We start from the raw sequence: 27,399 nt of genomic DNA, 5'->3' as shown, positions 1-27,399 counted from the left end.
TGCAATTGTTTTCGTTCTCCGTAGCTAATGCCTGCCCAAATGAACATTCAATTCTCTAGCAACAGCTCTGGTGGACATTCCTACAGTCAGCATGGCAATTGCACGCTCCCTCAAATCTTGAGACCCCTGTGGCATTGTGTTGTATGACAAATGTGTTGTGTGCACATTTTATTGTCCCCAGCACAAGGTGCACCTGTGTAATGATCATGCTGTTTAACCTCTACGGGATCGGTGTCCCGTATACGGGATGGTTGAGCTAACGTGAGCTAATGTGATTAGCATGACTGTTGTTAGTAACAACAAACTTTCCAGGACATAGACATGTCTTATATGGGCAGAAAGCTTAAATTCTTGTTAATCTAACTGCACTGTCCAATTTACAGTAGCTATTACAGTGAACAAATACCATGCTATTGTTTGAGGAGAGTGCACAACAAAAAACTAATCACGGCAACTGGTTTGATACATTCACCTCTGAAGGTAAATACTGTTCTTACATTCAGTAATCTTGCTCTGATTTGTCCGTCCTAAGGGTCCCAGAGATAAAATATAGCATAGTTTTATTTAATAAAATCCATTTTTATTATCAAATGTAGGAACTTGGTTCTACAGTTTGAACCCCTGCCGTCTCTGTCTCCACACCCACCCCGCCCGGCCATCTAGATGTGTGAAAGTTAATGTATAAGATAATGATCCATCATGTATGACATTCCTGAGAGTGTGTAAACTTGCATTTTGTATTACCATATCATTTTTGTATGTTCTCTATAGTTATGTACTTGAAAATGTATCAATTGACCAATTCGTCACATTTGGGCAGACTTGATACAAAATAGTCCAGTATTGCAATGCTTCACTGGATCAATCTGAAACATTGCACACACACTGCTGCCATCTAGTGGCCGAAATCTAAATTGCGCCTAAACTGCAATATTATATTGTGGCCTTTCTCTTGCATTTCAAAGATGATGGAACAAAAATAAAATAGAAAACCCATGTTTTTCTGTTTGTATTATCTTTTACCAGATCTAATGTATTATATTCTCCTACATTAATTTCACATTTCCACAAACTTCAAAGTGTTTCCTTTCAAATGCTATTAAGAATATGCATATCCTTGCTTCTGGTTCTGAGCTACAGGCAGTTAGATTTGGGTATGTCATTTTAGGGGAAAATTGAAAAAAAGGGTCAGATCCTTAAGAGCTTAATCAGCTTCTTGATATGCAAGACCTGTCAAGTGGATGGATTATCTTGGCAGAGGATAAATGCTCACTGACAGGGATGTAAACAAATTTGTGCACAATTTGAGAGAAATAAGCTTTTTGTGCGTATGGAACATTTCTGTGCTATATTATTTCAGCTCATGAAACATGGGACCAACACTTTACATGTTGCGTCTATATTTTTGTTAAGTGTATATGGCTCTGGCTAGGGCTGTGTCCTACTCATGGACCTTAAAACTAGGGCAAGTAATTATATGCAATCAATAGCACTACAGAAAACTGATGCCTAGTATAAAATAATATTTCTTATCAGTAACGTTATAATGAAAAAGGGAATTGCATCACAAAGCAAAATATACAAAACAATCAGTAGAACAGGATAATGTTACCGTTACAGTAGTAGCGATGCTTAAAACACCACAAACTAGTTCAGAGAATGGCAAAACAAATAAAGTTATAAATTACTTTGTGGTGACTAGCTACAGGTGTTAGCAACTTTGCTAGCTAGCAACATATGGTTGGAACTTTCCCGTCCATGGTGGAAAGACAGTGGGAACAGAACCCGGTTTCAACCGGTCCCCATTGTAGTTAGCTATGCCTGACACAGAGCTCCATCGCGGTCAGGAAAAGAGTGGAAATGTGTAGTGTATTTGTATCTGACCAGAACGTTATTGCACTTAATTTTGGCCAACGTCACTCAGCTACTCAACAACTAACGTTATTCGCCTTACTTTACTTCAGAGATTACTAACCGCTAGCCTAGCTAGCTACCACATCTTACTTTACTTCAGAGATTACTAACCGCTAGCCTAGCTAGCTACCATTTCTTTGTTTACTTTCTTTTGTTATGATTTCCTTTCTTGACGACCAATAGCAAGATGCTCCTTCGTCCCACATCCTGTAATTATCATTCTTAGAACCACGAAGAAGAGTATCTACCAGATTATAGACTATATGGAATACCTTTTTACATTAAACAACACCTTAATTTGGCAATTTAATGCAGAGACACCAATCGTTGTTTATGTAACAATAAATACACATAGTAAAATGCATTAGGTCATTTTAGAAATTCAGCATTTTGATATAAAAAGACAGAAATCTAAATATTCAAAAAATGGACCTAAAAACTGTCTGAGGTACTGACATATATATAGAGAGCGAGGTATCAGTCAATATGGGCAGGGAGAAACCTTGTGTATTCTGCACCAGGATCATGGAACTCCTGCTTTATACGGGACACCACACAGGAAGGTATGACATGATCGCAAAGGTAGCCACATTAACACCAAACAGAATTCAGATAGGCACAGTAACTTTATCGGCTGGGAATGACTGTGAAAGGTGCACATTGTTACATTAGCAGAACACTACTACTATATTATGTAAAGGGTTGTTTATTCTACATGGACCTTGTTACTACGTTTGAAAGTTATCAAAACACTTTAAGAATATCTACATAAATTCAGCAATTGCATTCTTCTCATATTACTCTTTAGACTGCTGACCTATTCAAAGCTTCCTCCAGCATCTCACCATACATCTGCCTGTAATTATTGAACTCAACCTGCAGGAGGTTTGTTTGTTGTGATTGAGATTGGGGGGGAAACAGCTGCAGGCAAGGTTCTGACAGACAGATGGGTGTGTCTTGGTGGTGGCAAGCACACACCCAAGAAACAGCCTCATCAAACCACAACCCAACTCACGTTTGGCGTCTGTCATGGCCCGGCATTTCTTGAGAAAGCCAAAAAACTAGGCCAAATCAGTGGGTGCAGTTCCCCTTTAATTTCTTCCAGCGAGCTCCTCCCTGAGATAACCAGTGTGGACTGGCCACAGAGACATGGGTCTGGCTAAACAAAACACAGAGAGAAAGAGAGAGAGAACAACAAGAGAGGCCTTTGCCAAGTTAACCAAGTCAGGCCTCAGTCTCCCTCTCTGCTCCATTTTCTCTCTCCCTCCCTTCTCTCTCCTCCTTCATAAGGGTCTGGCAGTGTGCACTGTGTATGTCGCCCCCTAGCGTCGCCAAACTTGCAGAGCACATACACACTGCATTGACTATGCTCCAATTCCACAGTCACTGCACACAGACAACAACGGTCAGTGAAGCGCCCGAGCGAGAGGATCACAGACTCACCCATAGACCAGGACATAGATACCCCCTCTCTGTCTCTCTCGCCATACAGTTCGGGCAGGGCGATATATCAAATTAATTTGATTAATTTCAACATATGTTTTAGCGCGTTGTTCCAAATGCCTGTATCACATTTTTATAAGCGTTCTGTCTTTTTAGCCTTGTCTCCTTTGCTCCTTCTGTGCTGTGCCCACTTTCCCACTTGCACAGACACCAAGCCCCTTCCCCTGCCACTCACAACAACGACGAAAGATCACTTCTTCCTCTCTGACAATAAGCAGTTTAAAACGTACTATTGGCATTTGAGGTTTGGTCCAACAGAATCGGTCATTTGGAACGCCGAAACAGTTAGACATTATTTTACTGTAATAGATTTTAACTTAACCTTTCTAACAATGCCTTTTTTTAAGTCCCATCTCCCAAAACGTAGAACAGACTAGGGTTGGGCGGTATCCAGATTTCCATACTGTGCCATCCCGGGATATACGGTATTACCGGTAGTATACACAAGGGGCTATTATATTATTATTCTTTTTAAAGTAAAATAAGCCCCAAAAACATCACTTACTAGAACGCTAACAATATGCTAATAAGTACTAAGGAATTCTCATAGCGGATGCTAGGTAAATGCTAACGAGTGCATGCAAACATTTACTACTAGGACAGACAACCCAGCTCATAAAGTTATGCAAGTATCTCAAAACGTAGTTTGGAGCACACACAAAACAAATATTAGGCAGCAGGGATCTTAATCCAGGGGGGAATTGTCTCTGCTGCTGTAACCAAGAAGCTTGATCTTGCAAACTCACATTAGCAAAACCCAGCTGGAGAGAATGTCTCATCTTAGATAGTTAACTTAAGTTATAAGATATACAGCTGGCAAACAGTGAATATCATACAAATGTAACTTGATCACCTCACTTAAGTTGTGCTGCAGGAGTGACTCGCCTCACGAAACTCCCATTTCGCTAATTGTTATTCTTTGTAAACAAACACACGTGACTGTCTCAAACTGCTTTTTGGGGAAACTAGTACTGGTAAGCTTCATTATGAAAAAGCTTCATAATGAAATTATCTAACAGGCGAAATGATGAACAGGCGATCTTCTTTATCTATTACCTAGTGCACAAGTTGAATGCAAGTATTTATTTAAAAAGTACTAATATTCAAAGCCCCAAAAAAGTCACTTACCAGAATGCTAACAAGTACTAAGGAGTCCTCATAGAGGATGCTAACGAGCGCATAGCGAATATTCTGTACAGTTTCTGACCTAAACTATACAAGTAACAAAAAAATGCTACTCACAGTTTCCGGCACCACAAAACAAATATTAGCCAGCAAGACTCTTGATCCAGGAGGGGATGCTCTAATGTTACCAAGCAAATGCTTGATTTTGGAAGAAGCTAACCACTTAGCTAGATAGCTAACTAGCTACTAAATTAGCAAACCAAATGCACAACTGCAGAGCATTCAGCACATTTTAGACAGTTAACTTATTCCATACTGTAATTTCATACTGTAATTAGATCACCTGGCGCATGCTGCACAACAGTGAGTGACTCGTTGTGTGCTTGTAAACAAAACACCACGTGACACTTGACTGGGGACTTCAGTCCTCCTCCCGCTGCTGCTGGCCTTCACAGATTCTGCAGTTATGCTCCTGAAGTTGCCGGTAATAGGCTACACGAGGGGTCAGCAACCTTTCCCATTTTGGAGTGCCAATTTATCTTACCATTTCAACCGATCTGCATGCCAGTTATGATTTTCATATGCACATTTTCGTGGAACAGTTTCATTTAATTTATAATAGTCTTTGTATCTCAAAATCATTGTCATGTGGTTAATCTAAATTGTATCTAAATACAATTGATAAAAATCTAAATAAGTTACTTCTGCTGCCATTGCCAACTATGTAAAAATAGCCTACATAAAGCCAACAACTAAAAACATTGCAGTCTGCAGGTATAAAATATCCTGATACAAATAAATATCCTATGAATCAGTCTACACATAGGCATGTCTGCAACGAACTTGAAACATTTGATCAACTATCAACTGTGTCCAGCTGAAGCTCGTGCTAGCAAACTTGCAACATTGTATAAATTATCAGGTATTTTATTAAGTTTCCACTGGATCAGAGCATTACATTTTTCCCTTTCATGCAAAGTGGTTATTGAAAGGGAGAGCTGGAAATATTTTTCAAATACATTGAGGAACTATTGTCATTCTCAATGGATTTTAAAAACAGACTTTGTTTACTTGCTGTTTGAGGTGAATAAAAAATTACTTTGAGAAGCGCCACAGCTCCTTAGTGGTGGTGAGTTAAGACAATCAGAAATACTATCAGACATCCCCAAATGGGCACATTTATAGGCCTACATTTGCGTGCAGGCCAGGTAGCCTAGGCCAACTTCTAAATGAGTAATCAGGTGCACATCCTGACTCAACATTGACAGGAGTGCTCCAAACAAAAAGACAATGAATCAATTGACAAAACTCGTAAATGTAATGAAATAATCAAAACTTGTTTCTCACAAGTGTAGCATATAGGTTGTGAGCTCTCCAAACAACGTGTCAACTCCGACAATGAGAACGCTAAACGACTGTAAAACTAATAATAATATATTGAATGCACTAACAAATTACCATAACCAAACATTGTTGATTAGAAATTATGGGAATTAACAGTAAATGTAGGCTACTACCAGTAATATGTAATGGGGAATTGAGACACTAACAAAAGGGCAAACAATTCACACAATTAAGTTATGAAACAATAAATGCGCACGAAATGGCGGGAGAGCGCGCCTTCTGGAGAGAGATGTGCCTTGTGCACCTTAGCCATACTCCCGTTCTTGGACCGTGGCCTCCTCAATGGATTAGTCTACTGAGACAGGCGCAAATCAGACAGGTGTCTCGTGTGCAGTGAAAAAAAAGATATATATATATATATATATATATATATATATATATTGGTGACTGCTCGACTAAAATGAAATCTCGGGGCCTAAGCAGCGGTCTAAGGCACTGCAGACCCAGGTTCGATCCCAGGCTGTGTCACAACCGGCCGTGACCCCCATAGGGCTGCGCACAATTGGCCCAGCATCGTCCGGGTTAGGGGAGGGTTTGGCCGGGGGGGCTTTACTAGGCTCATCGCGCTCTAGCGACTCATTGTGGCGGGCCGGGCGCCTGCAGGCTGACTTCGGTCATCAGTTTAACGGTGTTTCCTCCGACACATTGGTGCAGCTGGCTTCCGGGTTAAGCGGGCGGGTGTTAAGAAAAGCGGTTAGGTGAGTCATGTTTCGGAGGACGCCTCTCCCAAGCCCGTTGAGGAGTTGAAGCGATGAGACAAGATAGTAATTGGATATCACGAAATTGGGGAGATCAAGGGGGTTAAAAAAATATATGAAAAAATAATAACAATCGTGGTCGGGATTTGAGTAAAAGCAATTGGTTTTCTACCCAAAGTTGCAAAGAAAATGTTGTGATCTATTTAAGAAACAAGAGACCAGCGAAATTGATAAAAGGGTATGGTGGCACTTTCACACTAAGTTATGGTAAAGAATGCAAGCGACTTCAATGGCTAATTTCTCTGAACAGGGGAAAATAACCATCACCAGACTCACAGGGAATACATTACAAAGGTTGAATAAGCAATACTCCAAGCTGCAGCGCCATACTAATTGTCAGACAGAGAACTGATATTGTATACTGGTTGTTGGGTTGGATTGGTGTTGGGGGTCTGTGGGTGGCCATTGATCATTTTATTGGATTTCTCATGTCTTATTCATTGTTAGGAAGAATTATGGTCCAAATCGGATGTTAGGTACTATATTTATTGAAGATATGAATCCTATAAATTAAAAAATGGCCAATTTGGGTGCAATCAATTAGCTCAAATTATAAAATAATGTTTCAGGATTGCTAATCTCATCGGTATCTAACTACAAAAACAATTTCAAAACAATCTGAGATGGTGGTTGTCGAAATCCTATCTTGTTCTTGTTGAGGAAGAATGACTCTTATACAGAAATGGATAGCCAAACTATAGCAAACAGACGATCTGTCAAACACTTACGTTCAGTGTTAGGTAAATCCCCCATTCTCCCACAGTGTTTTGTTCACCTATAAAGTGTTGCTGTGTGTGTTTTTGCTACTGCTACATGGGGCTCAACTGCTTGCAGCTGTGTGTGTGCTGCCAGGCTGGCCATGCTTGTTAGCTCTGTTGTTTTTTGGCCCAGTGACCAGGAACGTCTTAACCCAACTCCCTCCTTCCTCTCCTCTATCATCATCCCTCTTTTATTGATGTCATTTCTTCCTCCACTAAGAGACCCATCAGTTATTCTTGTATAGGTCCCTGCTCGGGAGAAAATAATGTCCCTTGCCTACCAAACATCTCTTTCCTCTTCACCGTCTAACAGGATCCCATCACTTTTCAGACCTCACATCAGTCTGTCTACCATTGCCCCTGATTCCATCTCCCCTCATCACCCCCTAGGCTTTGTTACCGATTGGCGTCTACATTTGACTCATTTCTCTCTACCTCCTTCTTTCCACTCCTCTCCTCTTTTGACCTCACCCTCTCACCGTCCCCCCCTACTCACAAGGCAGGCAATACGCTTGACCTCATCTTTACTAGATGCTGTTCTTCTACTAATCTCACTGCAACTCCCCTCCATGTCTCCGACCACTACTTTTTATCCTTTTCTCTCTCGCTCTCCTCCAACACTACTCACTCTGCCCCTACTCAGATGGTAATGCGCCGTCGCAACCTTCGCTCTCTCTCTCCCGCTACTCTCTCCTCTTCCATCCTATCATCTCTTCCCTCTGCTCAATCCTTCTCCCTCCAATCTCCAGATTCTGCCTCCTCAACCCTCCTCTCCTCCCTTTCTGCATCCTTTGACTCTCTATGTCCCCTATCCTCCCGGCCGGCTCGGTCCTCCCCTCCAGCTCCGGGGCTTGATGACTCATTGCGAGCTCACAGAACAGAGCTCCGGGCAGCTGAGCGGAAATTGAAGAAAACTAGACTCCCTGCGGACCTGGCATCTTTTCACTCCCTCCTCTCTACATTTTCTTCATCTGTTTCTGCTGCTAAGGCCACTTTCTACCACGCTAAATTCCAAGCATCTGCCTCTATCCCTAGGAAGCTCTTTGCCACATTCTCCTCCCTGCTGAATCCCCCCCCACCCACCCACCCACACCCCCCCCACTCCACTCCACTCCACTCCACTCCACTCCACTCCACTCCACTCCACTCCACTCCCCCTCTCTGTGGATGACTTCGTCAACCACTTTGAAAAGAAGGTTGACGACATCCGATCCTCGTTTGTTAAGTCAAATGACACTGCTGGTCCTGCTCACACTGCCCTACCCTATGCTTTGACTTCTTTCTCCCCTCTCTCTCCAGATAAAATCTTGCGACTTGTGACACAAGTCACAAGCCGCCCAACAACCTGCCCGCTTGACCCTATCCCCTAACTCTCTCTCCTCTGCTCTTGTCCTCCTAGACCTGTCTGCTGCCTTTGATACTGTGAACCATCAGATCCTCCTCTCCACCCTCTCCGAGCTGGGCATCTCCGGCGCGGCTCACTCTTGGATTGCGTCCTACCTGACCGGTCGCTCCTACCAAGTGGCGTGGCGAGAAGCTGTCTCCGCACCACGTGCTCTCACCACTGGTGTCCCCCAGGGCTCAGTTCTAGGCCCTCTCCTATTCTCGCTATACACCAAGTCACTTGGCTCTGTCATATCCTCACATGGCCTCTCCTATCATTGCTACGCTGACGACACACAACTAATCTTCTCCTTTCCCCCTTCTGATAACCAGGTGGCGAATCGCATCTCTGCATGTCTGGCAGACATATCAGTATGGATGACGGATCACCACCTCAAGCTGAACCTTGGCAAGACGGAGCTGCTCTTCCTCCCGGGGAAGGACTGCCTGTTCCATGATCTCGCCATCACGGTTGACAACTCCGTTGTGTCCTCCTCCCAGAGTGCGAAGAGCCTTGGCGTGACCCTGGACAACACCCTGTCGTTCTCCGCTAACATCAAGGCAGTGACCCGATCCTGTAGGTTCATGCTCTACAACATTCGGAGAGTACGACCCTGCCTTACACAGGAAGCGGCACAGGTCCTAATCCAGGCACTTGTCATCTCCCGTCTGGATTACTGCAACTCGCTGTTGGCTGGGCTCCCTGCCTGTGCCATTAAACCCCTACAACTCATCCAGAATGCCGCAGCCCGTCTGGTGTTCAACCTTCCCAAGTTCTCTCACGTCACCTCCCTCCTCCGCACACTCCACTGGCTTCCAGTTGAAGCTCGCATCTGTTACAAGACCATGGTGCTTGCCTATGGAGCTGTGAGGGGAACGGCACCTCCGTACCTTCAGGCTCTGATCAGTCCCTACACCCAAACGAGGGCATTGCGTTCATCCACCTCTGGCCTGCTGGCTCCCCTTCCTCTGCGGAAGCATAGTTCCCGCTCAGCCCAGTCAAAACTGTTCGCTGCTCTGGCACCCCAATGGTGGAACAAGCTCCCTCACGACGCCAGGACAGCGGAGTCACTCACCACCTTCCGGAGACATTTGAAACCCCACCTCTTTAAGGAATACCTGGGATAGGATAAAGTAATCCTTCTACCCCTCACTTACCCCAACCCACCCACCCCCCAAAAAATTTGTTTTATAAATAAAACATAATATTTTAAAATTTTAATAAATCAAATATTAAAAAAGATTTAAAAAATAATAATTAACACATTGTAAAGTGGTTATCCCACTGGCTATAAGGTGAATGCACCAATTTGTAAGTCGCTCTGGATAAGAGCGTCTGCTAAATGACGTAAATGTAAATGTAATTAAACCCAGGTCGTCTGCCAAAATACTATGTTAGCTTGCCAGCTGAGCTATGGCCTAGGCATTAGCTAAGAGTAGCAAACCACATGAGCCTTCAGGTTTTATGAAAGGTTACTTATCAACATGGTTGGCTGAACAACATACATCACACCTCCACTGATCACTCCTGAGTTCTCTATGACCAGGCCGCTAATTGGTAGCCAGTAAAGCAGCAGAGAAACAATTTAACTTAGAGGTCACTTCCGCCTGTCCAGACAATCGATAATGACCTAGATACATCACAACTCGCACTCATTGTGAGACTGTGTGTGTTTTAATTGTGCGCGGGTCACCGGTTTGTTCACCCACAATTACTAAAAACCTATACGCAACAGCCCGACTATAAGTGAAAATCTGAGGCAGCACACAAACCTAATCCGCTAATACAGAGAATGCGCTGTAGGTCAGTCAGCGACGGCAAAAATATTTTTGGACAAGGGGTGCAGGATTTATTTTGCCTGATCTAGATACGTTTCTGCTAATAGTTTCCAACATATTTGAAGGCTATTTGGTTGTCCACTTGTCTGTAAATATATACTGAACAAAAACATAAACACAACATGTAAAGTGCTGGTCCCATCTTTCATGAGCTGAAATAAAAGACCCTAGAAATGTTCCATATGCAAAAAAAATGTATTTCTTTCAAATTTTGTGCACAAATTTGTTTACATCCGTTAGTGAGCATTTCATCCATTGTCAAGATAATCCATCCACCTGACAGGTGTGGCATATCAAGAAGCTGATTAAACAGCATGATCATTACACAGGTGCACCTTGCGCTGGGAACAATAAAAGGCCACTCTAAAATGCGCAGTTTTGTCACAAAACACAATGCCAGATGTCTCAAATTTTGAGGGAGTGTGCAATTGGCATGCTGACTGCAGAAATGTCCACCAGAGCTGTTGCAAGAGAATGTAATGTTAATTTCTCTACCATAAGCCGCCTCCAACGTCGTTTTTAAAGAATTTGACAGTACGTCCAACCGGCCTCACAACCACAGGCCACGTGTAACCATGCCAGCACAGGATCTCCACATCCGGCTTCTTCACCTGTGGGATCGTCAGAGAGGATCCCGCAGGTGAACAAGCCGGATGTAGAGGTCCTCGGCTGGCATGGTTAAACGTGGTCTGGACGTACTGCCAAATACCCCACACACAATACCCCATAATGACAAAGTGAAAACAGGTGTTTAGAAATGTATTAAAAATAAAAAACAGAAATACCTTATTTACATACAGTACCAGTCAAAGGTTTGGACACACCTACTCATTCAAGGGTTTTTCTTTATTTTGACTATTTTCTACATTGTAGAATAATAGTGAAGACATCAAAACTATGAAATAACACATATAGAACAATGTAGTAACCAAAAAAAGTGTTAAACAAATCAAAATATATTTGAGATTCTTCAAAGTAGCCACCCTTTGCCTTGATGACAGCTTTGCACACTCTTGGCACTCTCTCAACCAGCTTCACCTGGAATGCTTTTCCAACAGTCTTGAAGGAGTTCCCACATATGCTGAGCACTTGTTTGCTGCTTTTCCTTCACTCTGCCGTCCAACTCTTTCAATTGGGTTGAGGTCGGGGGATTATGGAGGCCAGGTCATCTGATGCAGCACTCCATCACTCTCCTTCTTGGTAAAATAGCCCCTACACAGCCTGGAGGTGTGTTGGGTCATTGTCCTGTTGAAAAACAAATGATAGTCCCCTAAGCCCAAACCAGATGGGATGGCGCGTCGCTGCAGAATGCTGTGGTAGCCATGCTGGTTAAGTGTGCCTTGAATTCTAAATAAAATCACAGACAGTGTCACCAGCAAAGCACCCCCACACCATAACACCTCCTCCTCCATGCTTTACGGTGGGAACTACACATGCGGAGATCATCCGTTCAACCACACCGCGTCTCAAAAAGACACGGCGGTTGGAACCAAAAATCTCAAATTTGGACTCCAGACCAAAGGACACATTTCCACCGGTCTAATGTCCATTGCTCGTGTTTCTTGGCCCAAGCAGGTCTCTTCTTCTTATTGGGGTCCTTTAGTAGTGGTTTCTTTGCAGCAATTCGACCATGAAGGCCTGATTCACACAGTCCCCTCTGAACAGTTGATGTTGAGATGTGTCTGTTACTTGAACTCTGTGAAACATTTATTTGGGCTGCAATATCTGAGGCTGATGAACTTATCCTCTGCAGCAGAGGTAACTCTGGGACTTCCATTCCTGTGGCAGTCCTCATGAGAACCAGTTTTAACATAGAGCTTGATGGTTTTTGAGACTGCACTTGAAGAAACTCAAAATCCTTTAAATGTTCCGTATTGACTGACCTTCATGTCTTAAAGTAATGATAGACTGTCCTTTCTCTTCGCTTATTTGAGCTGTTCTTGCCATAATATGGACTTTTACCAAATAGGGCTATCTTCTGTATACGACCCATACCTTGTCACAACACAACTGATTAGCTCAAACGCATTAAGCAAATAAATTACACAAATTAGCTTTTAAGGCACATGTTAATTGAAATGCATTCCATGTGACTACCTCATGAAGCTGGTTGAGAGAATGCCAAGAGTGTGCAAAGGTGTCATCAAGGCAAAGGGTGGCTATTTAAAGAATCTCAAATATAAAATATGTTGATTTGTTTAACACTTTTTTGGTTACTACATGATTCCATGTGTTATTTCATAGTTTTGATGTCTTCACTATAATTCTACAATGTAAAAACTAGTCAAAATAAAGAAAAACCCTTGAAATCAGTAGGTGTATCCAAACTTTTGACTGGTAGTGTAAGTAGGTGTGTCCAAACTTTTGACTGGTAGCCCCCCCCCCTAAAAATAAAATAAAAAATAAAAATAAAAAAATAAACATATTGTAAAGTGGTTATCCCACTGGCTATAGGGTGAATGCACCAATTTGTAAGTCGCTCTGGATAAGAGCGTCTGCTAAATGACGTAAATGTAAATGTAAATGTATTCAGACCCTTTGCTATGAGACTCGACATTGAGCTCAGGTGCATCCTCTATCCATTGATCCCCCTTGAGATGTTTCTACAACTTGATTGGAGTCCACCTGTGGTCAATTAAATTGATTGTACATGACACACACCTGTCTATACAAAGGTCCCACAGTTGACAGTGCATGTCAGAGCAAAAACCAAGCCATGAGGTCCAAGGAATTGTCCGTAAAGCTCCAAGACAGGATTGTGTCGAGCCACAGATCTGGGGATGGGTCCCAAAAAAATTCTGCAGCACAGAATGTCATAAATCTATAGAATGAATGCTTCCATCTAGTTGACATCAGTAAAGTTCTCGGTCATCTCTGCTTCTTTGGCGGAGCAAAGACTTTTAAGGACCAGGAGAAATTGCAATAACTCTAAAGAAACTAGAAAAATATTCGTTGAAAATCAGTTTGTCCGGTTGTAAGGATATAGATAGCTGTGAAAAACGACCCAACATGTTTCTGATAAGATTTAAATTCGGCTTGGATGGATATTTTATGTGGTTGGAGGAAGTAATACACAGCGTTGTACGAGATCTTCAGTTTCTTGGCAATTTCTCGCATGGAATAGCCTTCATTTCTCAGAACAAGAATAGACTGACGAGTTTCAGAAGAAAGTTATTTGTTTCTGGCCATTTTGATTCTGTAATCGAACCCACAGTTGCTGATGCTTCAGATACTCAACTAGTCTCAAGAAGGCCAGTTTTATTGCTTCTTTAAATCAGCACAACAGTTTTCAGCTGTGCTAACATAATTGCAAAGGGTTTTCTAATGATCAATTAGCCTTTTAAATGATAAACTTGGATTAGCAAACACAACGTGCCATTGGAACACAGGACTGATGGTTGCTGATAATGGGCCTCTGTACGCCTATGTAGATATTCCATTAAAAAAAAAATCAGCCATTTCTAGCTACAATAGCCATTTACAACATGAACATTGTCTACACTGTATTTCTGATCAATTTGATGTTATTTTAAATGGACCAAAAAATTGCTTTTCTTTCAAAAACAAGGACATTTCAAAGTGACCCCAAACTTTTGAACGGTAGTGTATTTAAATGTGATTTTCATTTTTAATACATTTGCAAACATTTCTAAAATCCTGCTTTGTCATTATGGGGTATAGTGTGTAGATTGATGAGGATTATTTATTTTTTAATCCATTTTATAATAAGGCTGTAACGTAACAAAATGTGGAAAAAGTCAAGTGGTCTGAATACTTTCCGAATGCCCTTTATGTCCTCCCAGGCCCATTTATGGCTGCACCTCCGCCCCGTAATGTAAAATCCATAGATTAGGGCCTAATTTATTTATTTAAATTGACTGATTTCCTTATATGAACTCAGCAAAATCTTTGAAATTGTTGTATGTTGTGTTCATATTTTTGTTTCTGTCATTATATTTTGCCCTAGAATAAATAAACCCTTGCTCAACAGAATGTCATACATCTATAGAATGAATGCTTCCATCTAATTGACATCAGTAAAGTTCTCGGTCATCTCTGCTTCTTTGGCGGAGCAAAGACTTTTAGGGACCGGGAGAAATTGCAATAACTCTAAAGAAACTGGAAAGATTTTCTTTGAAAATCAGTTTGTCCGGTTGTAAGGATATAGATAGCTGTGAAAAACGACCCAACATGTTTCTGATAAGATTTAAATTCGGCTTGGATGGATATTTTATGTGGTTGAAATACATTCAGCTTTTATGATGCTGATAAAGATAGCATCTACAGACTAACTGCGGATTTGCATGTTCTCAAGATGCTGAAATAAATAATTTTTTTACACTACTGTTCCCTAGTAAAAATTTTACCTACATTTGTTGTATAATTTTACTGCAAAAAATGCTTGATTTTGCAGGAGTTAATATTAAGGCTGTGAGAGGTTATAGACAGTGTCCAGATTTCAGTTTCCATGGCATAGGCCTATTTGAAGTCTCTGTCTTGTGACTGTCGAATTTGTATAGAGCCTCACAATCACACATAACCGGCACTGCTATCATCCTCTTTTACCAAATCTTCCCCAAACAATTTTTCTGGCCCTCTCTTCTCTTTATTTTCAACTCTCCATTGTTTCTGTTATTGAATTAAACTCCGACATTATCATTTTTTCCTCCGTGGATGATAACTTTTTCTGGCCGTTCGCATGTAAGCTATTTGGAGTGTGCACAGTAATTGTTTTCTCTTTAGGCTATTCAACCCGGCCGCCACACACCTGCCCTTCATCCACACAATATTTAAAGTGGAACTGACAGCATTAACTACTTTGCAGATATGAAACAGACAATCATAATCAGTCAAAAATATCAAATACCCAGGTTGAGGTTTTCAAAATAAGTTATATTTGACTCAACATTCCATGACATACACTAAGGCATTGTTGGCAGAATAGATGGATGCAGTTCAATGCATAATTCATATAATTCACCAATACAGTACATTGTTTGCTGCCTCCATTTGGGATGCACCGTTTCAGTTTCAAAGACTCAATATTTTGGACAAAAACAGACGAATGTAACTAAGGCTGGGAACATTAATACAATCAAACTAGCAAGGGCAATGAAGACAAGTCAGTCATAACGTGGCTAATAGGCTAGTGTATCTATTTAAGTAGCAAGCTAAAAACATGGAGCCTAATGCTAGCAAGACAGCTAGCTAGCTAGGAGGATGTCATGTCATTGGAGGAGTGGGTGAGTGACTGACCTTTTCCCCTCATATCGTTTTTCTGTGGCTATACACAGCTAGAGATGCAGGAGTCATTTGGTTAGCAAGCAAGAACTTGAATGACTGTTATCCAGTTAGCTAGCATCTCTTGCGTTTTAAAATTTACTCTGGCTATCTAGCTAGCTACTTCGATTTTAGAACACTCTCGTCTGAGTATGCCAGAGCGCAGAATAACTGATGAATTTACAAACGCGCAACACCTGTTGAAAATATAGATACTTTTGTACCCGTTTCCTCCAGCATCTTCACAAGGTCCTTTGCTGTTGTTCTGGGATTGATTTGCACTTTTTGCACCGAAGTACGTTCATCTCTAGGAGACAGAACACGTCTCCTTCCTGAGAGGTATGACGGCTGCGTGGTCCCATGGTGTTTATACTTGCGTACTATTGTTTGTACAGATGAACGTGGTACCTTCAGGCGTTTGGAAATTGCCCCCAAGGATGAACCTGACTTGTGGAGGTCTACAATTTTTTTTTCTGAGGTCTTGGCTGATTTCATTTGATTTTCCCATGATGTCAAGCAAAGAGGCACTGAGTTTGAAGGTGGACCTTGAAATACATCAACAGGTACACCTCCAATTGACTCAAATGGTGTCAATTAGCCTATCAGAAGCTTCTAAAGCCATGACATCATTTTCTGGAATTTTCCAAGCTGTTTAAAGGCACAGTCAACTTAGTGTATGTAAACTTCTGACCCACTGGAATTGTGATACAGTGAATTATAAGTGAAATAATCTGTCTGTAAACAATTGTTGGAAAAATGACTTGTGTCATGCACAAAGTAGATGTCCTAACCGACTTGCCAAAACTATAGTTTGTTAACAAGACATTTGTGGAGTGGTTGAAAAACTAATTTTAATGACTAACCTACGTTTATGTAAACTTCCGACTTCAACTGTAACTGCGGGGGGGAACTTCGGGTTATGAGTCAACCCGCGCATCACTAGTTTGTGTGCAGGACCTGCAGCGCGTCAAGCATCACAAATAGAACCAAGTTCTATTTTACATGCTGACCAGACCAGACGCGTCAACTGCACAAGCGTTGCAAAATAAATGTACACATACATGTTATTCAATCATTGCACACACACTGCTCGCGAGTGCTGCAAGTCTTGCCTCTCTCATTTCCTCATTGGTTTTTAGGCGCATATACCCATGTGGGTGCTCGAAAGTTGAACTGAGGTCCACACTCCAGTCCAGTTGGTGGTGGTAATGCACCTTAAAGTTGGTTGCCAACCGCCATATAAAGTCCAAATAATAAGAAGAATCCTGAAGGAGGAGAGATTACTAGAAACTAACTTGGTTTACCCTTTTATCTGTGGATTAATTGTTGGAGTAGAGGACCTTGTGCATTTCAGGTAAAATAACAACCCAATGTTTATATCCCAGGACAAATTAGCTAGCAATAGCAAGCTAAATTGCCATAAATGTTTAATGCTTTTCGACCTGTCCCCAAATTAATATAGTTGGTTCAGAGTTCGTTTTGATATTTCAACCTGCATGTCCTGATCGTGTCTGGTGTGGGTGGACAAAATCAACACGCATGCGTGCGGTCTGGTCAGCATGTTAGCACCTGGCTACGCAGACGCTCGTTGACAATGCAATGATTGAATAACATGTATGTATGTGTACATTTATTTTGCGACGCAAGCGGTGTCGTCAGCATGTGAGGGTCCAGGGCAAAAATCTCATAACATGCTACCCAGACCGCACGCACATAAGTTTGATTTTGTCTCCCCACACCAGACGCGACCAGGACACGCAGGTTGAAATATCAAAATAAACTCAACCAATTATATTAATTTGGGGACAGGTTGGCAACCAACTTCAGACTTTATATGGCGGTTGGCAACCAACTTTAATTATGTTGCTTTTATTTCGTATTATTTTATATTGTATTTTTTTTTGTGTTTTTTTTGTGGTATTCTTTCTTAAAAACTGCGTTGTTGGTTAAGGGCTTGTAAGTAAGCATTTCACTGTAAGGTCTACTACACCTGTTATATTCAGCGCATGTGACAAATAAAATGTGATTTGATTTGGTGCATTACCACAACCAACTGTAGACCTCAGTTCATCTTTCAATTACCCACCTGGGTACATGCTCCTAAAAACAAATGATGAGATGGGAGAGGCAAGACTTGCAGCGCTTTGAGCATCACAATAGTTCTATTTTAGCGCCTGGCCACGCAGTGTTGGTGCAATGATTGAATAACATGTATGTGTACATTTATTTTGCAATGATTGAATAACATGTATGTGTACATTTATTTTGCAAAGCTCGCGGTGTGGTCAGCATGTTAGAGGTTAATTCCTGCTTTCAATAGGCCTATATGAGACTGCGAAGAAACGTGAAATGTGGGGAAAACTATAGAAGCACTGAGAGAGAGAGAGCCTGCCACATGTGTGTTTAGTTGCCGTTTGTGACCGTCTGGAGCCGGGTTCAGGAATGTGCGACATCGTGTCGAAGCCCAACCCCCCAGCCTGCCACAATCCCTCAACATCTGCACTGACTGTCCACTGCACATAAGCAGTAAGGACGATGCAGCGCACCATGCCAAAAATGAGCTTCGCATCACAATTCCCTCCCTCATTTTCTGAGCCACAAGTGAACCGCAAAAACAGGTCATGGTGACTACACTGCTTCTTGATTTGAATCCTTACACATTCAATAAGTGTCCCAATCTGTCAGTTCTCGCACCACGTTTTATAACGTTTTGAGTGCATGTCTGGGAATGTATTTGCAGCAGACACACGTAAAATATTATAAATAGCTAGCTACATCCTATGAAAATATGAGCTGACAAAAGTTGGGCTGGCAATTAAATCCCTTGGGTAGCTAGCTAGCGTTAACTAGCCATCAGTCAATTAACTAAACGTTACGTTCTAGCTAGTCAGTTAACTAACTTATAAGGTTACAGATAACGTTAGCTATCTAACGTTAGCTAGCTCTACAAATAAACAGGAACATTGTCACATAGCGCCATGTTTAATAAATTAGCTAGATGAGCGATAATTTGCTAACTTCCCTAAGCAAATAGTTAGCTAACTATAACTAAATTAGCTAGTTAGTTTGTTAGCGGCCAAAACAAGCAGCGTCGTTCATCAGAAAACGTCATTCTCGTTCACGGCCGTGTTTACCAACTCTCTGGAGACGTCTGGAAGCTCGCTAGCTGGCTAACGTCAGTTAGCATGCTAATGTTGGCCAGGCAGTGTCTTGACGTTAGCTAGTACTAGGCTAACTTGGTATTCCAGTCAAAACAAGTTTATTTTTTTTGCCCCTCGTTGGCTAGCTAGCTACCACAGTCGTCGTTGAAGTGTCTTTTTGGGTTTGTTCCATAACATTTTATTATCAACATTTGTAGGGACATTTCCATATATTCTACCGCGCGAGCCTGGATCCCCACTCACCGGCCCGAGTTGTGTCTGTGAGGTCGTGGTTGGCGGCGCTCCTCGGGAACTCCTTCAGTTTCCTGCCGCTGAGGTTGAGGCAACCAGTTGCCGAGGCTTCGTCTAATGCCCTGTCCAGTGACCGATTCCAAGACACAGGACCAGGTGCCCCTACTCCATTCCCGGGAGCCCCTACCGTTCCAAAATTGCCGACCGCAAAAGTCGGTCCGGTGTTCTCCGCAGACAGCAACACCGAGGCCGCCATTACACAGCTAGCTAACTCCTACCGATTCTCCCTATCCCGGAGCCGCTAGATTGATAGTACGCAAGCGCAGAATGTGATGGCAGACTGAAGCGTTGTAGAAGGGAGAGGCTAGTTTGGGAATTGAGCATACGCAGTGATGATTAAAAAAAAGAAAGATCTCCTTCCTCCCCACCCAGCCATACTTCTTCTTATTTGATGAGGTTTAACGGCGGTTGGCATCCAATATGTTGCATTACCGCCACCTACTAGAGTGGAGTATCCAGGCTCTGTCGTGGCCGACCGGGAGACCCATGGGGCGGCGCACAATTGGCCCAGCGTCGTCCAGGGTAGGCGAGGGAATGGCCGGCAGGGATGTAGCTCAGTTGGTAGAGCATGGCGTTTGCAACGCCCGTGTTGTGGGTTCGATTCCCACGGGGGGCCAGCATGAAAAAAAAAAAAGAATGTATGCACTCACTAACTGTAAGTCGCTCTGGATAAGAGCGTCTGCTAAATGACTAAAATGTAAATGAGTACAACTCCCTTATATTTTGCTTGAAATTTTTTTTTATAATAAAGTGAAGAAATACCCTACCATCTAACACTACACTCACAAATTACATTTTTTTTTTTTTTTTATAAAAACTCTTCTGATATCAAGTCTTGCACACCCAAATACCTCTCTGCAGCTACCACCACAACCTCAATTTTCTTTGACTTAAGTTCCATCCCTGCAGTGCAATTGATAACCATTGCTATAAATGCTAAAACATATATCACTTGTTGGCATATCCCTCTGTACTGGTACAGATCTACTACTCTCACCACTCCTCCCCCTTGACCCCTCTTCCTCTACTTTCTTCACTGCCTCAGCATATGACAACTTCTTCACTACTCTTACCCTGGAAACCTCAACCTGCCTCTCTCACACAGGACATTTCTGATCCCCAGCCCCATGGGCACCCCTACAATTAGCACATACCACTACTTTCCCCAATGCTACACATTTCTTTGTCTCATGCCTTTCTGCACACTTCTCACACCCACCTTGGAACCTCCCTCCTACACACTGCTGCCACATGCCCATAAGTTTGACACCTGTAACAACATAAGGTATTCGGCACATAAGCTTGTACAGGATAACTTATACAGTGCTATGAAAAAGTATTTGCCCCCTTTCTAATTTTCTTTACTTTTGCATATTTGTGATACTGAATGTTATCAGATCTTCAACCAAAACCTAATATTAGATAAAGGGAACATAAGTGAACAAATAACACAACAATTACATATTTATTTCATAAACAAAGTTATGCAACACCAATTCCCCTGTGTGAAAAAGTATTTGCCCCCTTACACTCAATCACAACATCTCAATTGGGATTAGGTCTGGACTTTGACTAGGCCATTCCAAATGGTTTGGGGATGCTTTGCTGCCTCAGGACCTGGACGACTTGCCTTAATAGAAGGAACCATGAATTCTGCTCTGTATCAGAGAATTCTGCAGGAGAATGTCAGACCATCCGTCTGTGAGCTGAAGCTGAAGCACAGCTGGGTCATGCAGCAAGACAATGATCCAAAACGCACAATCAAGTCTACATGAAAATTGCTAAAAAGCAACAAATTGGAAGTTTTGGAATGGCCTAGTCAAAGTCCAGACCTAATCCCAATTGAGATGTTGTGGCAGGCTTTGAAACGAGCAGTTCATGCTTGAAAACCCACACGTCACTGAGTTAAAGCAGTTCTGCATGGAAGAGTTGGCCAAAATTCCTCCACAGCGATGTGAGAGACTGATCAACAACTACAGGAAGCATTTGGTTGGAGTCATTGTAGCTAAAGGTGGCACAACCAGTTATTGAGTGTAAGGGGGCAATTACTTTTTCACACAGGGGAATTGGGTGTTGCATAACTTTGTTTATGAAATAAATGAAATAAATATGTAATTGATGTGTTATTTGTTCACTTATGTTCCTTTTATCTAATATTAGGTTTTGGTTGAAGATCTGATAATATTCAGTATCACAAATATGCAAAAGTAGAGAAAATTATAAAGGGGGCAAATACTTTTTCATAGCACTGTATATCCTAGAATTGGTCAGTAAGGACGTAAAAGAGTTGAAAGCGAGTCTTGAAATTAGTGACGAAAAAGCATTGATAATGGAAACAGAAACCAAAAAATTAAAAGTGACAGTAACTAAGATGGAAACGGACGTTAGGGAACTTAAAAAGGAGAACAACCTTCTGAGAGAAGCCTTACTAGACATCCAAACTAGATCGATGAGAGAAAATCTAGTACTTACGGGTATTCAGGAAAAAGAGGGAGAAATAACCGAGAATATTATGAAGGATTTCCTGCATACAGAGCTTCAAATACCACTCGAGGCTGTCGATAAAATCCAACTCGTACACCGTTTCGGACAAAGAGGACAGAAATATGATCGCCCAATCGTTGCCAAATTTGCATTTTTTAAGGATAAAGCTATGGTTAAAAGCCTAGGAAAAAGACTTGCTGGCACGAAAATAGGCATGAATGATCAGTTCCCGAGGGAGGGAGATTGCAGAAAGGTGCAAAGTTCTGTATCCAATCTTCAAGGAAAATAGATTAAAAAGGGAAACGTGTGGCACTTGTGGTCGATAAACTATATATTGACAACCAAATGTTCAGAGACACAAAGACTACTCCATGGCTATTCTAAAAGTTGTAATAGAGGAGTTGAATAATGGAATACCCAATACTAGCAATGATAGGGATTGGAATATTAAATAACATTTATAGTAAGTACAGTATTTAAAAAAGGATAAAACGATATAACAAGAAAAGATAACAAGCAGAATAATAGATCTTCAAATACAACTAATTAGAACATGGCTTTTTTGGCGGGCAATTGTTGTTTTGGCGGACGGTTGTTGGGGTTGGTCCTGTGTTCTCCCTGGAGTCCTTTCCCCCTTGCGGCAGGTGTGGGAAGTGGGTGCGTTTACATGCTCGGCCCATTTCCTCCGCAGTCAACCATGTGGTGTGCATTTTTGTGTTTGGAAAGGTGCGGTGTTAATTGAGTGAGAGGGGAAATGGTTGCATATCCTAGCGCTGACGGGTGTCTATGAGCAGGGGTAGTGAGAGGGAGCTTTCAATTTTGTGTAGATGAGGGATATACATTTTTAAATATAGTATACATCTAATTTAATTGTTTATTGTCCTATCATGATGGAAAGATCCCCAACCCTATATCCTGGACACCCACCTGAGTGACCCATACACCAAAGAGAAGTTCCCATCTCTTTTATGGACCTGCTGTGAGTATGCAGCCTAAACAGAGAAATAAATGCGGTCAGAGACCTACTTGAGCAGCACCGCCCCCTCAGGATTCTGAGCCTGCCTGGCAGGGTTGGTCCTACAAAGCCAGAGCCCCTTGATGGGAGAGCATTATATACAAGGAAATTCTCAAAGCTGCTAATGAGAACCTTGACGACCTTTTACCTAGCCGGTGGGGATTCCGGTGGGGTACCCCCACCCAGGTAGTGGCAGTGCTGGCAACACTGGCTGCAGTAACCCATGGGGAGGGGGTCACACTCGAACAATCAGAGAGGTGGTTTATCAGTGGCCCAGGTGGCACAAAATAATCAAAGGTCTGACTGCACGGAGATGCTTGGGAAAAATGGTTACAACAGGGGACCAAAGTGTTTGTGTCTCAGGTGAAGAGGGTAGATCTGATCTCCATCACCTAGGACATGACATAGATTAATTAGATTAATCAAATCTGACATTGTTGTCAATTTCTGCTCAATCTTGCATGCTTTCTCAATCAGCTGTAACTGTATGTGCACTTGTAAATCAGGTCCTTTCTTGAGTTGGGCTCTGGGATATAACAACCGTTGAGTATCTGATTTTATGGTAGATTGTGGAGGAGGGGGGATGAGTGTGTTGGAGTATGTGAGTATGTGCGTGTGTGTTTGTACGGCATTTGTTGTGGGGGGGTGGGGATGTTGGGGGGGGTATGGGATGGACCACGGTAATTATTTGCTAGGATAATAATTGCTTGTCAATAAATTAAATGTAATACAATGGCAATCCGGGTTATATGTTAAAATCCTACGTATGAACTGCCGACATTATTACGCATATTAAAATGATAATGATGGAAAATAAGATAAGATACGCAAGATATTTGAATAGATATATATTTTTAAATAGTTATATATAGAGGTGACAGCATTGGGAATGCTTTTGGTGGTTAATCTGCTTCTGTTTTGTGCGTGGCACTGTGTGCTGTTTTCGATGGATGGGTCCTGGCCTCTCGGGGCCCTAGGGATCCGGAGGGATGTGGGTGGGATGACGATCACTGGGATGACGGCTCAACTTGGGATGGGGAGGGGCTTTAGCGGGGGAATTAATGGAGAACAATTGAAGGGATACTTAGTAGCAATGCAAATATCATGGTACAGCTACAGTGGGGGAAAAAAGTATTTAGTCAGCCAGCAATTGTGCAAGTTCTCCCACTTAAAAAGATGAGAGAGGCCTGTAATTTTCATCATAGGTACACGTCAACTATGACAGACAAAATGAGAAGAAAAAAATCCAGAAAATCACATTGTAGGATTTTTAATGAATTTATTTGCAAATTATGGTGGAAAATAAGTATTTGGTCAATAACAAAAGTTTCTCAATACTTTGTTATATACCCTTTGTTGGCAATGACACAGGTCAAACGTTTTCTGTAAGTCTTCACAAGGTTTTCACACACTGTTGCTGGTATTTTGGCCCATTCCTCCATGCAGATCTCCTCTAGAGCAGTGATGTTTTGGGGCTGTCGCTGGGCAACAGGGACTTTCAACTCCCTCCAAAGATTTTCTATGGGGTTGAGATCTGGAGACTGGCTAGGCCACTCCAGGACCTTGAAATGCTTCTTACGAAGCCACTCCTTCGTTGCCCGGGCGGTGTGTTTGGGATCATTGTCATGCTGAAAGACCCAGCCACGTTTCATCTTCAATGCCCTTGCTGATGGAAGGAGGTTTTCACTCAAAATCTCATGATACATGGCCCCATTCATTCTTTCCTTTACACGAATCAGTCGTCCTGGTCCCTTTGCAGAAAAACAGCCCCAAAGCATGATGTTTCCACCCCCATGCTTCACAGTAGGTATGGTGTTCTTTGGATGCAACTCAGCATTCTTTGTCCTCCAAACACGACGAGTTGAGTTTTTACCAAAAAGTTCTATTTTGGTTTCATCTGACCATATGACATTCTCCCAATCCTCTTCTGGATCATCCAAATGCACTCTAGCAAACTTCAGACGGGCCTGGACATGTACTGGCTTAAGCAGGGGGACACGTCTGGCACTGCAGGATTTGAGTCCCTGGCGGCGTCGTGTGTTACTGATGGTAGGCTTTGTGGTCCCAGCTCTCTGCAGGTCATTCACTAGGTCCCCCCGTGTGGTTCTGGGATTTTTGCTCACCGTTCTTGTGATCATTTTGACCCCACGGGGTGAGATCTTGCGTGGAGCCCCAGATCGAGGGAGATTATCAGTGGTCTTGTATGTCTTCCATTTCCTAATAATTGCTCCCACAGTTGATTTCTTCAAACCAAGCTGCTTACCTATTGCATATTCAGTCTTCCCAGCCTGGTGCAGGTCTACAATTTTGTTTCTGGTGTCCTTTGACAGCTCTTTGGTCTTGGCCATAGTGGAGTTTGGAGTGTGACTGTTTGAGGTTGTGGACAGGTGTCTTTTATACTGATAACAAGTTCAAACAGGTGCCATTAATACAGCTGTGAGTCTTTCTGGGTAAGTCTCTAAGAGCTTTCCACACCTGGACTGTGCAATATTTGCCCATTATTCTTTTAAACATTCTTCAAATTCTGTCAAATTGGTTGTTGATCATTGCTAGACCACCATTTTCAGGAGTTGCCATACATTTTCAAGTAATTTTGTCAAAACTGTAACTCGGTCACTCAGGAACTTTCACTGTCTTCTTGGTAAGCAACTCCAGTGTATGATTTATTAGATAAGATTTGGCCTTGTGTTTTAGGTTAATGTCCTGCTGAAAGGTGAATTGATCTCCCAGTGTCTGGTGGAAAGCAGACAAACAGATTTTCCTCTAGGATTTGGCCTATGCTTAGCTCCATTCCGTTTATTTTTTATCCTGAAAAACTCCCCTGTCCTTAATGATTACAAGTATACCCATAACATGATGCAGCCACCACTATGCTTGAAAATATGGAGAGTGGTACAGAGTAATGTGTTGTATTGAATTTGCCCCAAACATAACACTTTGAATTCAGGGGAAAAAAAGTGAATTGATTTGCCACATTTTTTGCATTATTACTTTAGTACCTTGTTGCAAACATGTTCTTTTCACTGTCAATTATGTTAGTATTGTGGAGTAACTACTATGTTGTTGACCCATCCTCAGTTTTCTCCTATCACAGTCTGTTTTAAAGTCATCATTGACCTCATGGTGAAATCCCTGAGCGGTTTCCTTCCTCTCCGTCAACTGAGTTAGGAAGGATGCCTGTATCTTTTTAGTGACTGGGTGTATTGGGAAGGGAAAGGGGATACCTAGTCAGTTGCACAATTGAATGCATTCAACCGAAATGTGTCTTCTGCCGAAACGTCCACGTCATCGGCGCCCGGGGAGTAGTTGTTGTTGGGGCAGAACACCAGATTTTTTTGCCGGCTTGGGAATTCGAACCAGTGACCTTTCTGTTACTGGCACAACGCTTTTAACCACTAGGCTACACCATCTAAAGTGTAACTAATAACTTCACCATGCTCAAAAGGATACCAATAGGTGCCCTTCTTTGCAAGGCATTGGAAAACCTCCCTGGTCTTTGTGGTTGAATCTGTGTTTGAAATTCACTGCTCGACTGAGGGACCTTACAGATAATTGTATGTGTGGGGTACAGAAATGAGGTAGTCATTCAAAAATCATGTTAAACACTATTATTGCACACAGGGTGAGTCCATGCAACTTATTATGTGACTTGTTAAGCAAATGTTTAGTCCTGAATTTATTTAGGCTCGCCATAAACAAAAAGGGTTGAATATTATTGACTCAAAACATTTCAGCTTTTAATTTTTAATGAATTTGTAAAAATGTCCATTTTGACATTATGGGGTATTGTGTGTAGGCCAGTGACAAAAAATCTCAAGTTAATCCATTTTTAATTCAGCCTGTAACACAACAAAATGTGGAAAAAGTTCAAGGGGTGTGAATACTTTCTGAAGGCACTGTATCAAATTTCGTGCAGATCGGTCATTTGGTGCCGGAAGAGTAGCGTCACAGATAAAACAGTTATAATAATCTTTGGTAGCGTTTTATGTGTTTTTTCACTAAATTCAAAATGGCTCGTTATAGAGCCACCATCTGGCCAATCAGTGTAATTGTGTAATGCCTGATCTCTATAGACAGGGATCTCTATTTACGGGTTGGTTGTTTAGGAACAAAACCGACGCATCCTAAGTTTAAGGTGGCAGTGACAAAAAGAGCAATGGAGCATTTGTCTGTTTACACAATGGAGTTGATGGCCGTACTCTTGGCTGCAGAGTGGGTGGAGGAGGTGAGGCCAGACAGGGTAGTCATCTGCTCTGACTCCTGTGCAGCACTGATGAGCTTACATTTATTTGTGTCTCGGAGCAGACAGGATGTATTGTATGAGGTTTTGCAGTGCTTACAGTATATAGGGTGAGACAGATGGGGGTAACAGCTCATGTGGGAGTAGAGGGGAATGAGGAGGTGGATGTTATCGCCAAGCAGGCTCTTAAACATCCTAATGTTGAGATGGAATTGTCAATGAGTAAAGCAGACGCCAAGAGGTT

The 27,399-nt window shown here is 42.1% G+C and overlaps 1 protein-coding gene across 10 annotated transcripts in view; it reads right to left on the bottom strand.

Annotated features, from left to right (window-relative positions):
* Nucleotides 1-19,730, bottom strand: part of LOC121567299 (DISP complex protein LRCH3) — a 69,360-nt gene extending 49,630 nt beyond the window's left edge. For all 10 annotated transcript variants that reach the window (XM_041877229.1, XM_041877227.1, XM_041877231.1 and 7 more), the window contains exon 1: nt 19,369-19,730. In XM_041877229.1, the coding sequence (XP_041733163.1) occupies nt 19,369-19,612 (244 nt within the window). In that variant the 5' untranslated portion in view covers nt 19,613-19,730. The remainder of the gene's footprint in view (nt 1-19,368) is intronic.
* Nucleotides 19,731-27,399: the final 7,669 nt, after the last annotated feature.

Source organism: Coregonus clupeaformis, chromosome 6, assembly GCF_020615455.1.
Source record: "Coregonus clupeaformis isolate EN_2021a chromosome 6, ASM2061545v1, whole genome shotgun sequence".
In the NCBI taxonomy this organism is placed as follows: domain Eukaryota; kingdom Metazoa; phylum Chordata; class Actinopteri; order Salmoniformes; family Salmonidae; genus Coregonus; species Coregonus clupeaformis.
This window is presented reverse-complemented; position numbering and strand designations above follow the sequence as displayed.